Consider the following 24,102-nt stretch of genomic DNA (forward strand, 5'->3'; position numbering starts at 1 on the left):
TTTTGTAACAGTAGAAGGGGTCTCTGAGGCTGAGTCACCAATCATTTGTTTCCCTTGCTCCATTTTCCAGAGAGTGTGTGTAAAAAACACAGCTCTGCAAATCAGCCCTTTGTGATGTCACACTTTATACTGATATCTCTCAACCCATCCAGGTTTTGTTTGTTTTTCCTATTTCCTAGTATTGTTGTTTTTACTCCGCCGAGCATTTTAGAGGAAGGCTATAAACAGAGGTTCCTGGAGATCCATGGAGCTGTTCCACTGGAGTTTGGAATCTTAATAAAATGTTTAATTCAAATACTAAACCATGAAACATTGTTGAGAATCTCTTCTGGTGAGAATCTCTTCTCTTATGTCTTGTTCCCCCCCCCCCCCCCCCCCAATCTTTTTACATGTCAATGTCTCATTTACCAACATGTCCTTGACCTTGTCAGATCCCAGTTCAGGGAGCCATCTGGACTTAATGGAGGTGATTGGTGTCCCTCTCTCCCCCTCCGTGTCCCTTACATCTGGCTACGAGGGATTCCAAGCCTATAATTTTGGACCTGAAGCCAACATCGGCCGGCTCACCAAGACCTTCGTGCCTGGGTCTTTCGCCAGGGACTTTGCCATCATTGTCACTGTAAGTCAGTATAACATCCATCTGAAAATGGCTGTTGCTCAGGTCCAAAAATTTCTCCATCCTCCCAATTCCAGTTTCCATTTCCATTTACCTCACCATATTAACCTTGCAAAAAAAAAAAAAAATACTATTTTGAATATGTACATTCATTATTTAATGCTTCTCTGATACAGTTTTTCATTGTAAACCATGCTAAAACTTTGAGTCTTACTGGTTTCTGCTTTTTGTGCAGGTCCGCCCTGCCACGCAGAGAGGAGGAGTGCTCTTTGCCATCACAGATGCCCCTCAAAAGGTTGTAAAACTGGGCTTGGCCCTAACTCCAGCGCGAGGTGGCCTCCAGAGCATCTTGCTCTACTACACTGATGATGAGGAAGCGTCTCACAGCCACAAAGCTGCTTCCTTTAGTGTTCCAGACATGACCGAGCAGTGGACACGATTCACGGTGAGCTTCGCTTACTGTAAGATTTGATAATGTGTTAAGAGGAATGTAGCAGATTTTAACTGCAAGACATCTATAGTTATCTGCTATTATACAGATTATGACCTCAGCAGCAGATAATTTATGCTTGGAACGTGCATCAATTTTTAGAAAGATTAGAAGTCCATGAAAATTCCAAAAGTCCATTAAAAAACATAGAATAGAAAAAATTGTTATGGACCATGATTTTGTTAGGAGGCTTTCTGTCAGAAATGTTAACATTTATTTTTGTGTTACAATCTATGGGCCTCATGACATTTTTGACTGCAGTACCTCGCGTGGCCACCCAAAAAAATTGCAGCACTGCCATATTGTGCCATATAGTCATATTAGTATATTATCACATTATTAGCTCAGTTCTTACATTTGCAAAGATTTTTTTTTTAAGCAGGCGTAACGTAATTGCCAGCCAATAATGTAATAAGTTATTACATTATTGGCAGAGTTTTATTTCGTTATTGGCCATTTTCACTTTATTGGCTTCCACAGTTGTGATTTATTTCTTTTGTATTTCTTTATTTTATGTCGCTGATACTCTTTAAAAACATGGAACCCTCCAGGTAACATTGATGAGGGAAAAATTAATCTTGTGAACAAGGTGACAATTTGCTAGCATGAGATAAAGACAAAATCTGTAGAAATGAGAAATTCTGTATTATTTTTTTTAAGGGGAAACAAATGTTTGATTGAACATTAACCAATTAGATTAAATGTGATTCTCATCCATCAGTTGGTGGTGGAGCATGAAGAGGTGCGTCTCTACATGGACTGTGGGGAAGCAGAGAGGGCCACTCTCCATCGAAGCCCAGACAGACTCACCTTCTCACACGAGTCTGGCATTTTCGTGTCAAATGCAGGAGGTACAGGACTTGAAAAGTTTGTGGTAAGCTCATAAATCTATAAAGAGACAATCCAATCCATTCTAAATCCACAAAGAAATGAAGAAAGAACATTTTTGTGTCTTATGAATTGGTTTTTAACACACAATTGCACATAATCCAACAGACATAAAGTGATTTCTAAAAAGCAATGTGAAATACCAATAGTTAAAAAAATAAAATAGTATAGTACTATGATAAAAGTTACGTTATTTTTATTGCAGAAAAATATATCCCATCAGTTTGTTTTGTCAGACTACACCTGTTGTCAACGTGATGTGGCAACCCAAATTTTGCCATTGCTAATTTTGTGGCTTCACCCTCAGTGACAATGAAGAAATCAGTGGGGGAAAAGGAAAATAGATTAATCGTCTTGTATGAGGATTCTTAATGGTAGACGGTGATGTTGCTGATGTTGAAGTGCAAGGGGACAGGAGGACTTTGTGTCGAGAAGGGATTCTTGCACTTAATACTGACCATCTCACAAATTGTGTGTAAAGGAAAAAACAAAAAGTTCTTTCATCCTTTCAAAAGTTATTTTAATTTCATTCAGTCTGTCATGAATGTGATAATGTTTTATTCTTTAATAAAACAAGAGAGACATCAGAGACAGGGAGAGAGAGAGAGGGGGAGAGAGAGAGAGCGAGAGAGAGAGAGAGAGAGGAGGTCAGATGGTAGTCAATTGATTCTAACTGTAAGTTATAATGTTCTAACTTACAGTTACTGTTTCTGTAAAAGGAGTTTTTGTGAAAAAACAGCAACATCAAGTGGCTCATTTTAGATTGCAGTGCTTACACTCCCTCTCCCTCTCCCGAGCTTGCCAGTGAGCTACGGTGGCATGCGCAAACAAACCTGGATACCTCGTCCACCTTCTTCACTGATTTTGAGGACTTAAGCGTTCACCCTAAATACAAAACGCTCTGTCAGGCGACCTGGATTGTTCACACCAGGCGATGACAGCTAACTGGGAGCAAGACACTTGCTATAATTGTATTCTTATATGTACAGTATATGAAAATGGTTCTTGATCTGTGTACAGTATATTGCTATATATAAATATGAACCATTCTAAGGGTAGGGAAACGATATTACCATTATTGTACTGTGAGTATACACTTTTATTCATGTTTTTACAGGCAGCATGTTAAGCTTTTACCAATATAAAAATCATTAACCAAGCCAAAATTTACTCACTGGACCTTTAAAGTCTAATCTTAAATAAACTGCCTCGCCACATCTCTGAAAACTTTCATCTCTTCGTTTTTATGAAGAAAAAAAAAAAATAAACCAAATTTACAGCGTAAGCAAAGGTTTGTAAATGAATGTAAAATGACTTAAATTCTGTCAAATTCTAACAAAACAAGCATTCTAACAAAAGATTAATTTGCTTTTCCTGATTATCTTCCTCCTCAGGGATCCATTCAGCAGCTCGTGATAAAATTTGATCCGAGAGCAGCAGAGGAGCAGTGTGAGGATGACGATCCTTATGTGAGACACACACACACCAATGCACGCACTCACTCACTCACACACACACACACACACACACACACACACACACACACACACACACGCTTACACTCTCACACTATAAATATGGCTGAGACATGTCATAACAGTGTACATTCCATATACATCAACGTGTTATTAGACTTTGAGTGGAGACTCAGAAGTACTTCTGCTCTGTGTCTTCAGTCTCTCAGCTGCTAATGAGACCACACAACTCTCCTTTCATCTGCAATCAGGTCACACAATCAGGTCACACAATCTTGCCAAACAGCAATAAAACTACAAGAAACTGATTCTAGCGACTGTGTCATTGTGACCTGAGCCCCGTAGAAAATCCACGAAGTTGTGTATAGAGGAAGATGAGAGTAACCAGACCCAACAATGCAGACAAAGTAAGCAGAGGTTAGCAGCATCACAGCCTGAAACCTATCATGCCAAGCAAGACTGACGCAGCAGTTGTACTAAAAAGGTATCTTACTACAAAAGTAAAAGAATGTTATCATTAGTCTTTTTTTTTTTTTTTTTTCATTTTAACAACCCATATTGAAATAACTTTGTGTATTTCACTAGAAAATATGAATATTCCACTTTTGGAAAATAACAAAAAAACTTTTAATTGATTTTCTATATGTCTGCACTGGTAAAATCTGAACATTCTGCACCTTCTGCGACTCTGAACAAAAATCACTTTTTATGACACTATGTTGAAGTGGTAGACATTGCCCTCTCGTGGTCAACTTGTGGTACCAAAGCATAAATACACAAAAAATAAATCAGTAGAAGTGTTTTAGTCGTTTGCACTTTCTGAAACTTCTGTTTCAATGTTTTCAGTTTAACATCTCCTATTCTTCTCCTATTGATTTGTTTTGGATTTTAAATGCATATTTGCTTACCATCATGTTTTGTCTTAACAAGGCCTCAGGATACACCAGTGGAGACGATACTCTTGATGACCGAGAGACGGAGGATGAAATGGTGAAGAACACAGCTAACAGACATCATGAGAGCAGAAAAGTACAGTTCTGATCTTAGACATGACATAACATGATACTTGCGTGTGCGTGTGTGTGTGTGCGTGCGTGCGTACGTGCGTGTGTGTGTGTACGATAACCCCTAACCTCTCCCCCTTTTGCAGGAAGTCATTCAGACCCCAAACATTTCACCATTAAGTCTCATCATTATTCATGCTTCAAAGGGAAAAGTTAGTCGCAGCCTTATTAACTGTTCAACCAGACACTTAAATCACACGACATTCTTTCATTTTGACATTAAGAAATAAAACTTTCAACAGCAAAAAGAAAAACACTAGTGGAACTTGATGTATCTCTTGATGGATTCTCACTGACAGCAACTTTACAGTTGATGGGGAAGAAAAAGCATTTTTAGATGCCCCATGCATTTGACAGCACTGTGTTACACTAAGAACCATGTACTACTATGTTTACCCGCAAAAAACTGGACGTTTCAGCAAGAGCACATCTCTTGCAACACATCCACAGTACACAAGAACAAGTTCTTGAAAGAACTGAAAGGATTTAGTTTTCTAATTTTGTGTGATTAACAACAAACAGCAAAATGATGTGCATGGTTTGGTTGTGCCTCTGTTGCAGCCAAACCTTTTAAAACTCCATCCATCCATCCATCCATCCATTTTCTATACCTGCTTATGAGCTCAGCGTCACAGGGGTCTTCTGGAGCCTATCCCAGCTGTCATAGAGTGAAGGCAGGGTGACACCTTGGACAAGTCGCCAGTTCATCGCACAGCCACCTTTAAAAACCCACTCGCAAATATTTAATGACATTAACTGGGATTGAGTTAAATTTTAAGGATGATATGTTTTTCAACTACTGCAATGGTTGCATTTTTTTGTCCTTTGTTTGCAGGTGGGTGTCTCACTGCTAATTCTTATTTTAGCCGATGTTTCGTTGGCTGTGCTGTTATTGAACTCCTTAACAACTGATCTTTGCCATCAAACTCGTTCCTCGTTCCTACAGAAAGAGTCTTAACAAGTCTGACCTTCTCATCCTAATCACATAAAGGAGGACGGCAGCGTTCCTGTCAGGGCTCCTCCCACTGAGGCGCCACAAATAGAGCTAGACGAATATTCTGGCCTCCAGACCACGACAGACGCCAGTGAGGAAAGAAGAGGTGAGGGTGTTTGTCTTTTGGGTGGAGTTTTTCATATGCTGTCATGCTCCCCAAGTGTGTTTCCAGTATCCAGGTTTGTATGCACAGGCCACCGTAGTTCACTGGCAAGTGAGGCGAGTGAGAGTGAGATTGGCTAGCTGCAATCTAAAATGTAACTACTTGATGTCGCTGTTTCTTCTTCAAAATCTCCAAACATATACATACATACAGTACACACAGATGCACACACACACACACACACACACACACACACACACACACACACACACACACAGGTGGAGGAAGTGGTCCTGTTCCTTGACGTGAGGATCCAATCTCTGCTATGTGTAGTTGATCTGGTTCAGGTCGGGAGGTCCAGCCTAGTACCTGGAGTACCTCAAATGGAGTTGTATTCATTAGTGTCGGGGTCGAATACAGCAGGAGATTGATAGATGGATGGGGCAGTGACTGCAGTGATGTGGACACCAACCGGTCAATCTATCTCACAACTCTCACCTTTGAGAGTTTTCTCCTCAGCATGGCTTTGAGATCGGGTCAGACGTTTGATCATCAATGCCTTGTGGAACTGGCTGCAGGGATGAGATTAAGGAAGATTGCGGACAACTTGACATTTTGCACAGCCTTTGGTAAAAACCCATAACAATTAATTACATTTCACGCTCTGCAGGAACACAGAGGACAGAGGAGCCGGGGGAACGATCCAGGGTGGTGCGTCCTTGTGACATCCTGCACAACCACATCCATTTTCATGACCATCTTAATCAGTGACTCAAGACAACAACACTGGAGCCTTTGTGTCATCTCTCAGGGTCAACCTAGACATGATTTGAAAGGAGAACGTGGAGATCCTGGACCCAGAGGGCCACCTGGACCACCAGGTCCCACCCCTGCACCTGAACCACATGGATCCCCCGGGCTGCCAGGCAGAGAGGGACAGAAGGTGCACGTGTTTGTATGTTTGAAATGACCATGATTAAAATGCAGGTTCTCAACTCTTCTCTCGTTCATCACAGGGACACAAGGGTGAAAAAGGAGATTTGGCAAGTGGCAACACCTCCCCTTTTATCCTCCACCTTCTTTGCTCTGCTTTAAATTCATTTTAATAAGTAATTATTACTTTTAGGGTCAGAGAGGACGGGCAGGATTTCCAGGCTTGGCTGGAGAAGCTGGAGCTAAAGGAGAGAAGGTGCAGTGATTTCTTGCTTTCTATGGCAGATTTATTTTGGAGGCATTTCTACTATCACTGTTTCCTCTCTGCAGGGGGAACCTGGAGTAGGTCTACCAGGCCCTCCTGGCATCCCCGGGCCACCTGGACCCCCGAGATCACGCAGTGTGCCTGTGAGTATCACAACTTGAGGTCATCTTGTCTGCGTTTTGGCCTCTGTGTGTATGGGTATGATTGTTGTTTGTTTGTTTGTTTTTGCCAGCTTTGCCAAGGGAGGGACAGTATCACGAGGGGGATCACACACTTTGTATATGTTTACTCTGATTTTGTCTTTTAGTACGGACCTGATGCTCTCGGGTCTGGATTCGAAGACCTCGACAGTGACATCATCAGGGTAATTTAAAAAAAAAAAAATAATTAGTAGGGTAGATTTTAATAAAGAGAGATCTAAAAAAAAAATGTATACAACTATGTTTCCACAAGGGGCCTCCTGGTCCACCAGGGCCTCCAGGACCACCTGGACCTCCAGGAACAAATGCAAGCCATGCCCTGCTGCCAGGGCACGCTGTCCCTCCCGGTGCCCCTGGCAGAGATGGACCTCATGGGGTCCCTGGAGTCCAGGTCAGTTACCTGAAGAAATAAGCATGTTGGTTTTAAACAGACCACCAGCCACTGGCACAATTATTCATCTATTCATCCAAATTATTATCTTTGTCTTGACTTCATCCTTTCTCTCTTTTTGTCATAAATTATGATAGATACTCCATAAATTCTTTAAAAAAAAAGTTTGTTTCATGATGACTTGTTAACTTTCCACAGTTTTTTCAGTCATTAAAGTACCTAATCACTTATTGAGACACGTGGGGAACCCCAAAACAGCTTTGAGTCATAATATTTTATCCAAAACAGTGTGTCTATACAACCAGAGCAATAAAACATTTTATTTCAAAAATACTATAAATGGTCTAGCTAGCTTGGATTGCAGAAATTTCAAAAAGTGGAATCTAGCCGAAACATTATGCCCGAATATTCCCAATCCACTTTAATACAACATAGGATCCTATAGCCGATCAGCTGTCTTTTAGTAATGACAAAACCAGTAGGCAGCTGCTGCAAACCGCTGTCAAAAGTCAGAGACAGAAAAGAGACAAAAAAACAGGAAGTGACTGGAACTTTTTGAAAGAACCCCAAACAGTCCTAAAGGCTTTTCATTGCAAAAGCCTTTCGGACTGTTTACAGCTCTGTCACCACAGAGACCAATTGGGAAGCCTTGACCTGGCAGTAGCAAATCTGATTGGTCTGTTTGGACATTAATGTGCCAATGCTCTTTTGTGTTTTGCTGCTTTTGATCTGTTGTTGAGTGTCTCTGTTGTCTCTGCTCCTCTCACTGTGTTTCAGATGTTTGAGGATTGGTTTAGTTCCTCTGAGGCTGATGATTCAGGGCTGAGCTCAGTGTCGGCACCTGAACTCGGCTCTGATTTCAGTTCTGGGTTGAGCCGTGGCTCCGGTCTCGGTTCTGGGCCTGACTTTGGCTCTGCCTGGGGGTCAGGCGAGGTATTACAACCTTGTTTGCTGGGGGTAAAATTCAGCAAACAATAAAAGGCAGAATTGCGGCCCGATGCCCGAGTGCTTTGGGAAAAAAGAGGGATTGAATTGTTCAATCTCTCCTGTTTCCATTCTTACAATTCCAAAGCTCAGGCACTTTTTCTGCAACCATGTTGTCCTCTTTACCTGACGCAAGATACTTCACTTTTCTGCCAGTTAGTGTTGATGTTTCCCATGTAGTCAGAACTTTGCAGGTCTCTTGCTGTTCATATATTTTCAACTCAAATGCTGCTTTTTGGAAAATTACATTTCAGCACATCTGAAGGAAAGTGAAGTCACTCCCCCAGCATTTCATCACCGTCACCTGCCCTTTTGCCCTTCCCTCCCAATTCAACATGGTGCAAATCTGCCTTTTCATTCATTCCCTTTCTTCACATCACTTTACGGGAAAATGGACATAGATAGTGAAAGGGATTTTAATGGGTAATAAAAATCCAGTGAGATAATTCAGTATGCAAACAGGACAGAGTGAAGAAAGAGGAAAAGAAATAAAATTATAATAGTTGTACTTCTTTCTATCTCTGCTATTGTGACAATAAAATAAAATAAAAAAAATATGGCTGCACAGATTTATTTTTTCAAACCATGATAAAAGTACACAGGGAGACAGGGGAGGACTCACCTATGTCAGCTGACAGGTAACATTAATATGAATATTTTGATATTAATAATAATATTATTATTATTATTATTATTAATAATAATTTTGTATAATCGCCACAGAAATAACAAATTAGTCAAAATGAATCCAGGGCACAGATGCACTCATCATGCTTAGAAAGTTTTACTTTTTGAAACTGAAGGTATTAAGATTATTGTTGTTCTGTTTTCTCAACACTTTGAAAAGGGTGCTGTGTCACCCTCTTCCATTAACTACAGGTACATTCAATGAAAAGTTGTAAACTTCCATCATTAATGTAGTTTTTTTCCTTTTAAATCCAAGTTGCCTTGAAGAGAAATGGAGACGTGTCTCACCATGTCACCAAGTGTTTATGATTAATAGGTTGCTTCTGATTAAAGAACAATCCGCCATTATTACCCCCTGCCACATACCCAGAAACATTAAAAGGTCACTTATGTGAATAACAGCAGCAGCCTCCTTCTCTCAACTTAACTTCTCTTAACTGGAAATTCTTGTATTTTCCTTTACTGCTGCTTCCTTTTTGAAAAACAAATGTTCTCAAACTTTTACCTTTCTTTTAAGTGATAGCATCATTTAGCAATCAATGATGACTGTGACATCATGCCACCTTTTGGCAATCAGATCTCAGACCAACCTCCAGCTCTCTCTTCTCTTTCTCTCTCTCTCTCTCTCTCTCTCTCTCACACACACACACACACACACACACACACACACTAACACCAGTGCAATGGCGACAAATGATGTTATGTTATCACTTAAAGAATCAGATCAATTTGATCTGCTGTTGGTCCCTGTTGGAATCAACAAAATGCTGAACATCACAGCTTTTATTTTCTCTGTGCTGTGCTAGTGGACACTGAACTCATCTGCTTACATCATTGTTTTGCAGGGTCCACCAGGAAAAGATGGAGTGCCGGGTCTCCCAGGGGCTGTGGGAGCTAAGGTATTAAACTACTGTAAAGATTTTGTAATACTTTGTATGACTGTAAACTTTGTATGATGTGCACTTGATTTAAAAAAAAAAAAGATAATATCAACCATTTATCAGCTCAGTGTATAGTGTCCCCTTATGTCATGTCTTTAGGGTGACCAAGGTTTGTCTGGGCCACCTGGACCAAAGGTAAAACACTACTTTACACAAATGGAGTGGCATATATTTCAAATTAACACAAATCCAAAATCAAGGCCTCTCTTGCTTTGTTCTGTTATTTTGCAGGGTGAATGTGGTTCTGTTGGTGTGGTAGGATCTACAGGGCCACCAGGCCCTGCTGGTCCGCAGGGAAGGAGAGGCCCAGCAGGTCAACCAGGACCTGCTGGACCTCCTGGACCACCAGCAGCCAAATTCTTCATAGAGGTGAGACCTCTCATACCAATTACTTTTACAAATACAAATACATACATATATATAATGTGTGTGTGTGTGTGTGTGTGTGTGTGTGTGTGTGTGTGTGTGTGTGTATATATATTCATGAATGCAAAGGATTTTTACGATCTAATCTAATCTAATCTAATCTAATCAAGAAATCTCACTGATACGGGTGCATGGAATTCAGATATGTCCTTTTTTGTTTTTAGGATATGGAAGGATCTGGAAAGAGTGACATGCTCATTGGTGCTGGAGGTAGAGGTCCACAGGTCAGTGGAACAATGTGTTTTCTTGCCAGGATGGAAGCACTGAGTGTTTGAGCAACATAATTAGGACTTTTGAAGTGAGGACATTTTGGGGAAATTGTCATTATTCATCTTAACTCTATCAAAACATTTGGTCTGGAACGCATTATGTGTCTGTGTGTGCATTAACATGTGGGCCATGTGTGGTTTTAATCATTGTTCTGTCTTTTGCTTTTCCCAGGGTCAACCTGGCCTTCCTGGCCCCAAAGGACCAAAGGTAGGATCTTCTCATTTAAATCAACATCTGTCTGACTGATCTTGAACACTTTGTTCCCAGTTTCCCTGCTAAGAAAAATATTTTTCTGCCGATCCTGGCAGTCAAGATTTTAATGTGCTTTTGTCCCAGGTTGTTAAGTTTCTAAACTTGATGTATGATGTGTGTCTTCTGCAGGGGGAAGATGGAGCACCGGGAGCTCCTGGGCTCTCTGTCAAGGTAAGCAACTAAATCAGGACCATCTCAAATGTTTTACTGATATATTCAACAAAATTCTCCCCTTCTCTAAAAACAAGAGAGAGGAGAAAGAGAATTTATATCCTGACCTGCTCCATCAGTGCTCTGCCTTCCTTTCACTTTTAATTTTGCATATTGTGTATGAATGGATGAGTGTAGCATGCCTGGCATAATTTAAGTGTGTGCAAGTGTATGTGAGTGTGGGCTTCTTCTTTTAATGGTTTTTGTAAAGCAATTTTTGTTACATTTTTTTTTTTTTTTAAGAAAAAGTGTTTTATACATAAAGTTTGATTTGATTTGAATTGATTTGATTTGATCGAGCCCTGCGCCATTCAACCCAACCTGTGACGTCTTCCTTACAGGGTGAGCCAGGAGAACCCGGGCCACAGGGCATTCAGGGTCCTGCTGGACTACCAGGGGCAAGAGTAAGTACCTGCTGCTTATCAGAATCAGAATCAGCTTTATTGGCCAAGTTTGTGGATGCCAAACAGGGAATTTGACTCTGGTTTATCGTCGTTCTCTGTACTTAGCTTAGAAAAACAAAATAAAACAAGAAGATAGTCATATATACAGAACACAAAAAGAAGAAGAAGAAGAAAAAATGGAAGGGCCCTATTTTAATCAAATGCTTCTTCAGTTCAAACTGAAGAAGCATTTCCAATGAGAAGTGAAACATCTTCAAGATCACAAGAAGTCCTGGACAAGTTTTAACCCTTCTTCACAAGACGACCTGGACAGCTGAGAACCTTGACATACTTATTGTCCTGTAAATTGGCTGACAATCCTAATTGTGTAGGCGGTTTGGAAGTGACGTGAAGAAATTATCTATCAGGTCCTAAAGATCTCATGTAAGTGACCCTGATGTTCCGAAAGGAAGCATACTGCTGGGGATATAATTGTATGGGTTAGGTAGGTTAGCTAATGCACAATACACTTTTCCTTTGATTTCAAATAATGACTTGATACGCATCACGCTATCTGATTGGAGAACAGTCACTGTTACAGTTGTTACATGCTAACCCGGGGGAGGGCAAACTTTTTGACTGGTGGACAACAATGGGTTCTAAAATTTGACAGAGGGGCCGGAGCAGGAGCAGATGGATGGAGTGTTTTGATGAACCACCTCATAGGAGAAAATATATCATGAGATGTGTAGAAAACATGTGTGTGTTAATGTTAAAGCGTCTTTGAAGCCCCACGGTCTTTAGCTCTTGATTGAAGTGACTCTTAAAACACTGAAAAAATGAATGAAATGCAACTATCAATGCAATTTCTTTAAGTGCAGCGGGCCACATTAAAAGGCTTAATGTGCCACATATGACTCCTGGGCCGTAGTTTGCCCATACCTGTGCATACCTGTGCATACCTAATAATAACCCTTAATAATATTCAGTACAGCAGCCCTATCATCTCTATCATCTTTTTCATGATACCAATAATTTCTGTTTTTCTTTAATTTTTTCTTCTTTACTTATTAATCAGGGAGCCAAAGGAGAAAAGGGTGCTTCAGGCTCTAAGGTAGGGCCACCAAAAACACAGCACTGTGTAGACATTGTGTCATGCTAGACAATCTTCATTGGTGTCATTGTCGTACAAGATGATATATCTCATATTTATGATCTGAAGGGTGACCGAGGTATTGATGGACTAAGCGTTCCAGGACAACCTGGACCCCCTGGACCTCCTGGACCTGTGATCAATCTTCAGGATGTAAGCACATGCACACAAATGCAGAGAAAAACTAAAAACAGATCCTGTTTCTGGCACTTTTTTACACGATCAACCTGACCACAGCAGTGGCTACATTTTGAAAAACCCAACACAGCCAAACAGTAGCGATGTTACACTCGCTAGGGTGATTTGGAGAGACGTATGCGACTGTCTGTCCAATATGCGTGTTAACTGACAACAACAGAAATAATATATATTATTATATATATTATATAATATATAATAAAGTATTCCAGCAGAACTTCAACCTCTGGTGTGATGATCTATCGCACGATCAAGTAACTAGAGCGCAATTTGCAGTTCTGACTCCTCAGGACGCCTCACCTGCATATCATTAGCGCAAAAATCCTTTCTGGATGTGACACGAAGGTGACGGTGATTACGGCCGCAAAGTCGCCGCAAAACATGACGCAATTTACGCTCCATTCTTTGTAGATCTGGCCCCAAGCATTTTGACAATAACGATAAAAATGAATGATGAGTATTAATGTTGTTGCATGTACAGTGCATATTTGTATATATTTGTACACTAGTCTTGACCATTCTGTGGTCAAGACTAGTGGTGTTCCATGGAAGAAAATACACAGGATTGATTCCTTGACTGACACTAAAGTTTGACCCCCCGTGTTGTTCCTGCATGCAGCTGCTGCTAAATGTTACAGACGGTATCTTCAACTTCACTGAGATCAGAGGACCTCAAGGGCCCATGGTGAGTTTAAACACACGCTAACACACACACGCACGCACACACATACATAGAGACACAAAAAAACTGGTGCCAAGTGGCCATATGTATTGAGAAGCACACAGAATATAGGATTAAGCTTCCTGTGCTGATGTGCTTGTGATATCAGCTTTTGCAGGAGGAAGTCATTAATACTGACTTACCAGCTTTGCTCCCAGTGTTTGTATCCGTGTATGCTCGCATTTGTATGCATGTGGGTGATTGTGCGCATGTTGCAGGGCCCTGAAGGCTTGCCTGGCAGAGCTGGATTTCCCGTAAGAGCATTTTGCAACATCTACACTTCTGCTGAGCATTAGTTGACATAATTTTAGGGAATATTTAAAACTATGATTTAATTTGTTCCCTTAATTTTATCTTTGCTGTCATTTGGATGATTATGGTAGGTAACAAAAGTTCGGTAAATGTTAATGTCACGGCTATATATAATTTATCATTTATTAATATGTCCTTAAGACAACTGTGATTTAAAAAAAAGTAAATCCTTCTCCCTATTTAAATGTCCTTTATCTTCACCAATTTTTCAGGGCCCCAGGGGGCCAAAGGGAGATATAGGCACTCCAGGTGTCCAGGGGCCAAATGGAATTAAGGTGACTACTAGATAGTGGACTTCTGAAAAAGTAACACATTGGACATCTAATATCAAGACTGTTAATAACTATTTCCTTCGTGAAGAAATAAAGTTTAAACTTACTCCATTACTCACTCTGACAGGGGGAGAAGGGAGAGCCAGGAGTGACCATTGCTGCTGATGGATCGATTATATCTGCACCAAGAGGTCTTCAGGGCCCCAAAGGTTTCAAGGTACCAGATAATTGAGCCTCTCAACACAAATGGTGTTTCGGACAAGCAGCTTTAACATAATAGTACATGCACGATCTCCAACTCTACGAACTAGCAAACATAGCAGACGTAACCTGCATTTTTCAAAGGGACAAGATCTGCTCTCAATCATTATTGAGGTGTAAATATTGACAAGTGATTACAGAACACTGCGAGTGCTGCTGAATGTATCCTGATTTGTAATGTTTATTCAGCCCCTTCTCCTCCTACTTCCTCAACAAAACTGTAGGGTGACCGCGGGTTTCCAGGACCAATTGGACTCATGGTGAGTCCACACTAAATAGAGCCCACAGCACAGTTATTCATGAAGAGAGGCCATGTGTGCTACTGCTCAGTTAGGTTCTCAATATATAGTTTGCACATGTGTTTACTGCAGGGCCCAATAGGACCAACTGGACATAAAGGAGAATATGGCTTCCCGGGACGCCCAGTGAGTAGCACAACACACAACACACAACAACAACAACAACAACAACAACAACAACAACAACAACAACAACAGCAGCAGCAGCAACAATATGCACAACACCCAAAGTGCTTACATTGAAACCATCATTCATTCATACTACATACTGGTGGTGGTAAACTACTTGTGTAGCCACGACTTCCCTGGGACAGACTGGCAGAAGATAGAAGAGGCTGAAGAGAATGGTATGGAGCCGGGTTTGAACCACCAACCTCTGCCACACCGAGCTCCTGTTGGCTTGTGAAGCCACCACTGAGCTGAAACAATGCGAGAAGGCTCTTTGAGAATAAATTTTGGATTATATTGAATTTCAAGATAGCAAAAAAAGAGCACTTTCTTCAGCTGTTATAGAAAGTGATATATATCTATATATCTATATATATATATGTATATATATATATATGTATATATATATGTATATGTATATATATATATATATATATATATATATATATATGTATATATATATATGTATATATATATATATATATATATATATATATATATATATATATGTACATGCATATATACAGACACACTCACACACAGTTTTAGGATTTACTGAAGGAAGATGTGGAACTGGTACATGGGGACATGTCATAAATCAGCAGAGAACTGCACTGTTGTAGCGCAGTTTACGTGTACTTGTGGCTGTATACTTGTGGAAATGTTGCAAAGAAAAACTCAAGAAACACTTGGAAATGATTTTCACTATTGGCAGTAACCACTAACCAGTACACGTTCTCTGTGCAGGGACGACCTGGTATGGCTGGAAGAAAAGGTGACAAAGGAGATTCTGTTGGCATCATGGTAAGAAGTGGAGTCAGAGGGCAGTAGATCCAGTGAAGCCCTGCTCAGTTCAGTGTTAATGATGGATGCACATGACGGTGTTTCCATCTGCATTGTGTCAATACATTCAGAATTTGAACCAGAATGTTGATTGGTAAAAGTTGCATTAATACATATTCATTGTCCTTATGCAAGTTTCTGAATTTTAGTATGAAACCACACGTTGTCTCCCAAATCCTTTCTCAGGGACCTCAAGGTCCTCCAGGCCCGCCAGGACCACCAGGAGCTCCAGGAAGGATGTTGAGGCTGAATGGAGTAAGTTAATGTTCTTTGATTTTTGGACCTACAACCTTTCTTTCAGGGATGATAGATCTCATAAAGCTTAAAAAAAAAAGAAGGAAATACTAAACATGTATTGCATACATCTTATATATGGGCAGCTAATATTACTGAAGGACACACTTACTGAACATTAGTCACAGATAGCTTTTCTAACATATTACAGATTGGATCATGCTAGACTGTTTGACCTCCAGCAGTAAAGTGTGATGACGCTGTTTTTCCTTTGAATTTCAAAGACAGTATTCCCGGTGCGCCCCAGACCGCACTGCAAAAAGGGTCGAGTAAGTCAGAGTAGGACCATCTGATTGGTCTATTTCCACTCCGAAATTGGACTATCTTGTGGTTCTGTTGGTGTGTGGCTATAGCAGCATGGCAGCTCTCTGGTCCAGGGTACAAACAGCAGCCCGTCTCTTGTTACTTACTTACCTGTCTTTCTTTCTTGTCCCTCTTGTGTCCTTATGATCTGATACTTCTTCTTCATTTCAAAAGTAAGCTCTCATTTAAACTGGCAATAATGTTCCTCCCAAATATTTTTAAGCTTCTACAACAACTGGTGTTTTTAAAGGACAAACATAAAACAACTTCCACCAGGGTGATCTGATCACCCAAGATGAACATTAAAGCCAGGTGTTGTCGTCTGAATCCCGCTTGCCCTAATCCATTTTACCTGACCCTATCATCCTTATATATAAGCATCGCCTCAAGTGAGTTTGAACTGATGAAAATTTCACATTTTACCTTTTAGTTTGGAGCTCTTTCCTTCATGGTCTTCCAGAGTCAGATGTTAAGAAAACCACAATCTTTGGAGTATGTTATTTAAGCAGTGCACCTCGTCAACTGTTGCACTGTATTTAACACACACACATTGTGGTATAACATTCTGATGAACATAATTTGATCCATCATTTACTTTCGTGGTGGTTGCACTTGCGGTATTCTTCCTCTACTGTGACTAAAAAAATGGTGAAGGGTTCTACGGTCTGTTACCATGTTGTTGTTCTTTGTGAGTTCTGCTTCAAATCAAAAAATTAAATAAATTCTGATGTTTCCCATTTGGCCTCTAGTAACGCCACAGTGTCATTGTGTCATGTAATTCCAATCAAAGTAAGCTGGTGAAAGACTCCATGTTGGGATTTCAGAAAATGAGTCGCAAAACATTTTGTTTTACAAAGCACTTCATAGAATTTGATTGAAAACAAGTCCCTTTTTCGTCAAATGTATATATTTGAGGTATGGTGAAGCATCCCTCAATCAGTGCTCTAAAATTAATTTTCAATTTCATCTAAAGTTCAACTGAAATACAGTCTCAGATTGGTAAAATGCAGGCTAGTCATAACACAAAAGGTTTAAAAGGTCTACAAGAACTGAGCGTTTTGGCCCAAAGTATTTTATATATTAAGAAGTGAACTGCAGTTTCAAGCTAATTATACTACATTCTAAGGGTAATGACATTCCAATATACAGTTGTTGTTTTTTTTTCTGTTGAACTCTGGAAAGCTGCTGCCTGTATCCCCTAAACATGCCTACTCAGTTATTCAGTTAGTTCAAGCCCCTTGGTGTCACTTTTACATGAGGGAAAGTTTGAGGCATCAGCTGAATATGCATTGTTTTACACCTCACCCAGAGTTTGTTGTGCTGTGATGTGATTGACTCACTGTGGCTGAGGGAGCACTGTGTACCCGCTGTGTCAAGCATGCATCCCTTGTGTTCAGCAGGTGTTTTTGTTGCGCTTATATTTATTAATTTAACCAGTAAAGGTGCCCCTGTGTGTTCATAATTGGACTAACCAAGGATTAATACATGGGTTCACTCATTGTTGCAGTATCCTGCACGTACTGAATGTGGCATTTTTCAAGCCATCCAAAAGCATGTTGGTAACTGGAGCCTATCTGTACCTGTCTCTAGGAGTCAACCACATCGGGTGCTAAAGGGGACAAAGGTGAGGTGGGATTACAAGGGGAACCAGGTACACCAGGTGAGCCCACTGTCCAACTCTCAAAGGCTCAATTCAGACACATAATAATTTAGGCTAGCAAACCAAATGTTTGCTGTCCATATATATTGTAATTTATTTGATCTTCTCTCCTGTCTCATTAGCACCTGCATTTCCTGATGAAATTGAGGTATATTATTAAATTTTAATAGTAGTAATTCATCAAGCACCATACACCTCCTCTTGGTTCACTGTTTTTGTGTTAACTAAAAGTTTTTTTCATTTTGATGTAGTCTTTCCAGCTTGAATAACCACTGGCATTGCAATATTAATTAAATTAAATTAAATCTAGAGAAAATAAATATTTTAGAAATCTTTCAAAAACTAGTTTAAAACTAAAATATATGTGTGTGTGTATATATATATATATATATATATACATTGTTATCTATTTGTCAAATAACAATATGAAACAACTTTGAATTCAGTTAGAATTAAAATACTTTGAAGAAAAAATGATTTGACCACCACCAAGAGGAGATGCCTTTTTGATTCTGTCGTGATTCCAGAACAAATGGTGAGACTGAGGGTTCAGTGAGGGTGGACCTTTAAACTGTGTTGTGTTTGTTTTGACTACTTCCCACCTTTTTGTCAGGGTGATCGAGGTGAGCCGGGATTCCCAGGTCAGAAGGGGGAGAAAGGTGACAGCGGACCAACTGGGCCTCCAGGACTGCCTGGGCGCTCAGGACTTGTGGTGAGTTCAAACGCTTCCTTTTTTGCCACCACACAATAGAAATGTCCAAAGTCTGTTCTGAAGTTGTGTTTGTATGATTCTGCAGGGTCCTAAAGGTGAGTCCATCGTGGGCCCTCTTGGACCTGTTGGTTCACCAGGCCAGCCTGGGCCCCCGGGGGTTGGCCGTCCTGGCTCTCGAGGTCCCCCTGGACCTGCTGGACCACCAGGACCTCCAACTGCATATGGATCAGGTATGTGTGTAAAAATGGAAAAGAGGCATAGATCCGATATCAGTTTCATGGACAGATTGTATAACTCAAGCAGTGATAGAGAAGGGATGGATCTTAACACAAAGTATTTTCTGTTTTTTTATATTGTGATCTGATGTCATCAGCTGCCAATGTTCCTGGACCTCCGGGACCCCCAGGACCACAAGGATCCCCAGGATATGCAAACCCAGTAAGCAACTTGTCCATGAGCAGCTCAGTCTATAACTCACTACTACTGGAGACACTTCAGGCCAAACTGCACTTAGAGCACTGCTCAAACACAAACTAAAAAATTAAACTCAAATATCAGACACACAATGGAAAAAACATGCACAGTCAATACAAAACACAAAAAAGTACAAATAATGTTCAGTGAAATATTTCAAATTCCAATGGGTAATTCAACTACAGCCAAAAGAGTCTACTGGCAATGTTGGAACTATAGACTTGGAGGTGTAATAATGATGATAGAATTTTGGGGGCATGGAGGTGGGATTGAAAAGGACACAAAACCAGAAGAGGAAATGAATCAAATGAGAAAATCCAAACGTGCTCAAAGAAGGGCCATGTATTTTTTTTATGTGCGTAAAGACGTGTCTGTGAAGGTTCTCAGTCATCCAGGTCATTTTAAAGTACAAGGGTTGAGTTCGGGCAACTGGATTTGTTCTTGTGATCTTGAAGACATTTCACCCCTCAACCAGAAAGCTTCTTCAGTTCTAAAACGGGGTTGGAGAGTCCCAGGTATTTAACCACCAGGAGTCGTGGGTGGGGGCTAAGGCTGATGGTACCTACTATTAGCAAGGTGTTGATTTTTCAACAATAGGTATTGATTATCAATGAGGTGTTGATTTGAAGAGCCTGAAATGGTGCCGTGTGTTTCAAGGTGACAACCTACAAGACGGTCCACGCTCTGAGCAGAGAGACTCAGCGCTCAGCAGAGGGAACGCTAGTCTACGTCTCTGAGAAGGGAGGAGAGCTGTACATCAGAGCTCGCAACGGCTGGCGCAAGATCCAGGTAAAAATAAACTGTGTGTGCCAGCAAACACCCTCACAGTAGAATGTCTGTGTCAGATTCACCCATTCACACTACCTGCCCATTAAAGAGAACTTTTTTATTGATCTATTTATTCAAGTGTTCAACATCAGGATCGATTCCCAGCCCTCTTGGCTTTATCAGACACTGATCAATACATTTGTCAAATAATATTACCACAATTACATCCACGATAGCCACGTGACTAGAGAACAAAGCAAAACATTACAGAACCTATGAACAAATACAAGTAAAAATGGTTTGTCATCAGACATACAAAATATTTTGCTGGCTTGTTCTATAAATTTAGCAAAAAAACACAACAACCAACACAGCGTCTCACCTTAAAATCTCCCCAATATTTTTGGATTTTTTTAAACTGGATTTATTCAAAGGGAGAATTCCTTAAATCACAATACGAAGAAGAGGAAAAACAAATAGAAATTCATCTTCAACCACCAGGAAATCACCAAATCTACACAAATGTTCAGGTGTACCTTTAAATTGACCCTCTTCTACTGCCAGAGGTGAGGTACCTGTTCTTAATTGAGCACAGAGGGATCTGTGCCTTTAAATGAAAAAATATGTCATATGTTGATTACGTATCTCCTCTGATGACACTTGGATAGAGGAGGTGGGAAAATAAAAATATACCTATGGTTTGATCCGTGGATGAGACGTTCTACCTCCTGAGCCACGGCCAATAATTTACAGCCAATAATTAATAATTCACAAAATATGGGAATTCAATTTTGGCCTCTTTTGAAACCACGTTTCCTTTCCCTTGCTCTGCATCCCCTCCTTTAGCTCGGAGAGTTGATTACTCATGGACCCTCAGCAGCGTCACAGGCTCTGAGCAGACCTGGAGATTGGGGCAGACCTCACAGGACCCACAGCCAGGTGCACAGTCTTTGACACAGTATGGCTTCTCATATTCATTTTGTTTTTTGTAGAGCTGAACATACTCATTCATGTTTCTGATGAACAGGAACTTCAAGAAGCTGGGAGAGGATACCAGCCGAGCTACAACGTACTCCCACAGACCTTCAATACCATACCTGGGGTAAGCATAAAGCACCCAACAGTACAGAGATTTGTGAATGCATGTTTCACGCATTTATTAAGTTTCCATTAAACATTTTTAACGCACGTAACAAAGAAATTTGCATCAGGCAGACTTTTTTAATTTGGTACAATTTCATAAAAGTTTTACTTTGAGGTGGTTTCTTAGATGAGTTAACTCAGTGAAAACAGCTCAGTGAATGGCCCATGTGACCTGTGCTGTTTTGCTTTATGGCTGATTCAACAACAAGTGGGGAAACATGATCAGATCTGTGCGGACAGATGAGGAGACTAAAGTTTTCCTGATGGATATCCTGAATCCCTCTCTATATTTTTCGGCTGGCTTTGTTGACCTCTGCTTCTTCCAGGAGATACGTGGCACCGTCCAGTAACGTGACAGTGCTTTACACAGTCTCACTAGTTTGCATCAAATTACTGAAGCCAAATGGAAATGTGGCACTTCTTTTTGTACTTTTTTTTTTAACTTATTTTTTTTTATTTGACAAATACATACACATACAAACATACAAACTTGAACATACAGAAAGGAGATGTATATTAAATAAAAATTAAGTCTTTGAAATGTCCTTTCCTCTCCAAATTGTTGACTGTGTCTCTGTAAATTTCCAACAAAACAGAATACTTTTCAAATGCAAAAGAATATAATACAAATTGTCATTATTGTTTGTAACACAATGATACAAAATCTGAAACACCTTTAAATGGAAACAGCAGCCATACAGAAAAAAAGATAATCATTCTTGTCACAAAACTAAAGAAGACAGAGGAAAAAAGTAATAATGGTACCAGTTCAAAAAAAAGAAAAGAAAAAAAAGCATAAAAATAAAATGAAATAAATAACAAAAAAATTGGAGGTTACTAGAGTCCTGGCATTGCCTTTACTAGTAATGACCATCTCTTATCAAACAATTGTGTTTTCAGCTGTAGTCTGGCTGTGATCTATGTTTTTGTACTTTTAAAGCTAAATTTTGCCATTTGCTTAAATTCAACTACTTTTATTTGACAGTTCAGATTCATAGCTAGTCTCACCGTCTATCTGCAATCTGAAATAAGAAATTGTTGACTGGCTCTTTTGATTAGTTCTTATGAATGTCTTCTGTCTTAGCTCCATCTTGTGGCGCTGAATACTCCACTGAAAGGAGACATGCGTGGCATCCGGGGAGCAGACTTCCAGTGCTACCAGCAAGCGCGCTCCATGGGCCTGACATCAACCTACAGGGCCTTCCTGTCCTCACACCTGCAGGACCTGGCAACTATCGTGAGGAAAACAGACCGCAACAATATGCCTGTGGTCAATCTCAGGGTAAGAAGAAGCAGACATATAGAGTTTCTCAATATCAAAGGTTCTTCCCAGAAGGCATTGTCAAGTACATTGGGATGCTACAGTGCTTATTCTTGTCTGCCTTTCCTGTCAGGGTGAGGTGTTGTTTGAAAGCTGGATGTCCATCTTTTCTGGAAACGGAGGCCTGTTCAACCCAACTACGCCCATCTACTCCTTCGATGGGCGCAACGTGTTGACTGACTTGGCATGGTGAGAAACAGGAGCAGAGCCAAAGCATTTGAAAGGCAAAAGAAAAGCTTTGTTTTGCTGAATTGATATATTCTTGAACTTACGAAATAAAAATACGGGGGAAAAAAAGCATGTTAAACCAACAAACCCCCATCAGGGAGGCGAGGGAGAGAACCAGACCAGCACGGTTTAAAGGTCCAGTGTGTAATATTTGCCTTGATTTATGATTTTTGTATTGGTAAAAACTTAATACACTGCCTGTAAATACATTCATAAAAGTACAATGAAAGTCATTTGTTTTTCCTACCCTTAGAACCATTTTCATATACATTTAAGAATCATACAAATAGCAAGTATCTTGCTCCCAGTTTGCTGCCATTTTGCAGGGCCTCGTAAAGCCTTGTGTGGGCAGTTCAGCTGCCTGACAGTGCGTTTGGTATTTAGGGTGAACACTTGCATCTTCAAATAAACCAACTAAGAAGAGGTGCGCAGGCTACCGTAGTTTACTGGCAAGCTTGGAAGAGGGAGGAAAAGTGAAAGATGTTGCAATCTAAAATGTAACCACTTGATGGCGATGTTTCTTCTACAAAATCTCCAAATATTACACACTTAACCTTAATGATGAACTGGGAAAAGCGTTTCCCAAGGCAGTTTGCAACAAGACAACTTTTTTGGTCAGTGACATGAGACATGCGTGGAAAAATCTTTTCACAACCACACATAATACCAATGATCTCTGCTACCTGTCAGTGCAACGGAAGATACTTTGACTAACACATTAATAAATTAATGTGACAAAATTAACATTTTTTACACATTTTAAACAGGGATAACAGCAGAAATTAATTAATATGGAGCTTCAACGTTCAGCTGGTTCAACTTTGCCCAAACTTTTTGAATAACATATTCTCCTCCTCGCCTTTGATGGCTCTGCCTCAAGAATTACTGAAGGAAAAGACAAGACAGACATTGAATCATTGACTGTATAAAAAAAGATCAACAGAGCTTCAACTTTTGAAAAAAAAACCCACATATATCCAAAACAAAACCCAAAAAAACGGTTACAGAAATATTGAAAATATATCTCATGTTTGCCACTGACTGTGTAACCAACCTCAAGGCTTCAAAATGTGTATTTGCAAACCAATGGTTGACGTCCCAATTACTCCGTCCATCTTTATATACCTTACAGTCAATGAAATGACTAAAAAAACCTCACTCATCTATTTTAATACAGTTAAAGGTTAAGTGGCAATATTTGGAGATTTTTAAGGACAAACATCCACATCAAGTGGATATATTTAAGATTGCAGCGCTCTTTCACTTAAGTCAGTGAACTGCAGTGGCATGCGAGAAAAAAACCTTGATACCTCATCCATACTTCCTGCCTTTTGCTTTGCTTGAAACCTGGCAAAGCTCTTTTTTTTTTTTTTAAGGCAAACCTTGATCGGCATCAGAGT

General features: G+C 40.1%; 1 protein-coding gene and 1 long non-coding RNA gene across 2 annotated transcripts in view; one reads left to right on the plus strand and one right to left on the minus strand.

The window, feature by feature from the left end:
• col15a1b (collagen, type XV, alpha 1b) overlaps nucleotides 1-24,102 on the plus strand; it is a 30,759-nt gene that overhangs the window by 4,180 nt on the left and 2,477 nt on the right. Inside the window, exons 2-43 of the mRNA XM_076022016.1 lie at nucleotides 432-619; nucleotides 852-1,061; nucleotides 1,828-1,980; nucleotides 3,389-3,463; nucleotides 4,400-4,498; nucleotides 5,525-5,633; nucleotides 6,301-6,341; nucleotides 6,442-6,573; nucleotides 6,647-6,673; nucleotides 6,757-6,819; nucleotides 6,894-6,971; nucleotides 7,136-7,192; nucleotides 7,282-7,419; nucleotides 8,197-8,352; nucleotides 9,936-9,989; nucleotides 10,131-10,166; nucleotides 10,263-10,400; nucleotides 10,622-10,681; nucleotides 10,899-10,934; nucleotides 11,109-11,150; nucleotides 11,531-11,593; nucleotides 12,651-12,686; nucleotides 12,795-12,878; nucleotides 13,543-13,608; nucleotides 13,863-13,898; nucleotides 14,169-14,231; nucleotides 14,356-14,445; nucleotides 14,714-14,749; nucleotides 14,861-14,914; nucleotides 15,704-15,760; nucleotides 15,986-16,054; nucleotides 16,318-16,362; nucleotides 17,987-18,056; nucleotides 18,179-18,204; nucleotides 18,670-18,768; nucleotides 18,854-18,998; nucleotides 19,142-19,206; nucleotides 19,900-20,031; nucleotides 20,857-20,949; nucleotides 21,038-21,112; nucleotides 22,238-22,435; nucleotides 22,548-22,663. Coding sequence (XP_075878131.1) covers nucleotides 432-619; nucleotides 852-1,061; nucleotides 1,828-1,980; nucleotides 3,389-3,463; nucleotides 4,400-4,498; nucleotides 5,525-5,633; nucleotides 6,301-6,341; nucleotides 6,442-6,573; nucleotides 6,647-6,673; nucleotides 6,757-6,819; nucleotides 6,894-6,971; nucleotides 7,136-7,192; nucleotides 7,282-7,419; nucleotides 8,197-8,352; nucleotides 9,936-9,989; nucleotides 10,131-10,166; nucleotides 10,263-10,400; nucleotides 10,622-10,681; nucleotides 10,899-10,934; nucleotides 11,109-11,150; nucleotides 11,531-11,593; nucleotides 12,651-12,686; nucleotides 12,795-12,878; nucleotides 13,543-13,608; nucleotides 13,863-13,898; nucleotides 14,169-14,231; nucleotides 14,356-14,445; nucleotides 14,714-14,749; nucleotides 14,861-14,914; nucleotides 15,704-15,760; nucleotides 15,986-16,054; nucleotides 16,318-16,362; nucleotides 17,987-18,056; nucleotides 18,179-18,204; nucleotides 18,670-18,768; nucleotides 18,854-18,998; nucleotides 19,142-19,206; nucleotides 19,900-20,031; nucleotides 20,857-20,949; nucleotides 21,038-21,112; nucleotides 22,238-22,435; nucleotides 22,548-22,663 — 3,610 coding nt within the window. The remainder of the gene's footprint in view (nucleotides 1-431; nucleotides 620-851; nucleotides 1,062-1,827; nucleotides 1,981-3,388; nucleotides 3,464-4,399; nucleotides 4,499-5,524; nucleotides 5,634-6,300; nucleotides 6,342-6,441; nucleotides 6,574-6,646; nucleotides 6,674-6,756; nucleotides 6,820-6,893; nucleotides 6,972-7,135; nucleotides 7,193-7,281; nucleotides 7,420-8,196; nucleotides 8,353-9,935; nucleotides 9,990-10,130; nucleotides 10,167-10,262; nucleotides 10,401-10,621; nucleotides 10,682-10,898; nucleotides 10,935-11,108; nucleotides 11,151-11,530; nucleotides 11,594-12,650; nucleotides 12,687-12,794; nucleotides 12,879-13,542; nucleotides 13,609-13,862; nucleotides 13,899-14,168; nucleotides 14,232-14,355; nucleotides 14,446-14,713; nucleotides 14,750-14,860; nucleotides 14,915-15,703; nucleotides 15,761-15,985; nucleotides 16,055-16,317; nucleotides 16,363-17,986; nucleotides 18,057-18,178; nucleotides 18,205-18,669; nucleotides 18,769-18,853; nucleotides 18,999-19,141; nucleotides 19,207-19,899; nucleotides 20,032-20,856; nucleotides 20,950-21,037; nucleotides 21,113-22,237; nucleotides 22,436-22,547; nucleotides 22,664-24,102) is intronic.
• On the minus strand, nucleotides 14,086-16,304 carry LOC142885501 (uncharacterized). Its single transcript, XR_012926298.1, has 2 exons — nucleotides 15,590-16,304; nucleotides 14,086-15,207 (listed from the first exon to the last, which is right to left on the minus strand). It is a non-coding gene; the product is annotated as an uncharacterized LOC142885501 (long non-coding RNA).

Source organism: Nelusetta ayraudi, unplaced genomic scaffold (assembly GCF_046127955.1).
Source record: "Nelusetta ayraudi isolate G7.1 ecotype Tasmania unplaced genomic scaffold, CSIRO-AGI_Nayr_v1 ptg000011l, whole genome shotgun sequence".
Classification (NCBI taxonomy): Eukaryota; Metazoa; Chordata; class Actinopteri; order Tetraodontiformes; family Monacanthidae; genus Nelusetta; species Nelusetta ayraudi.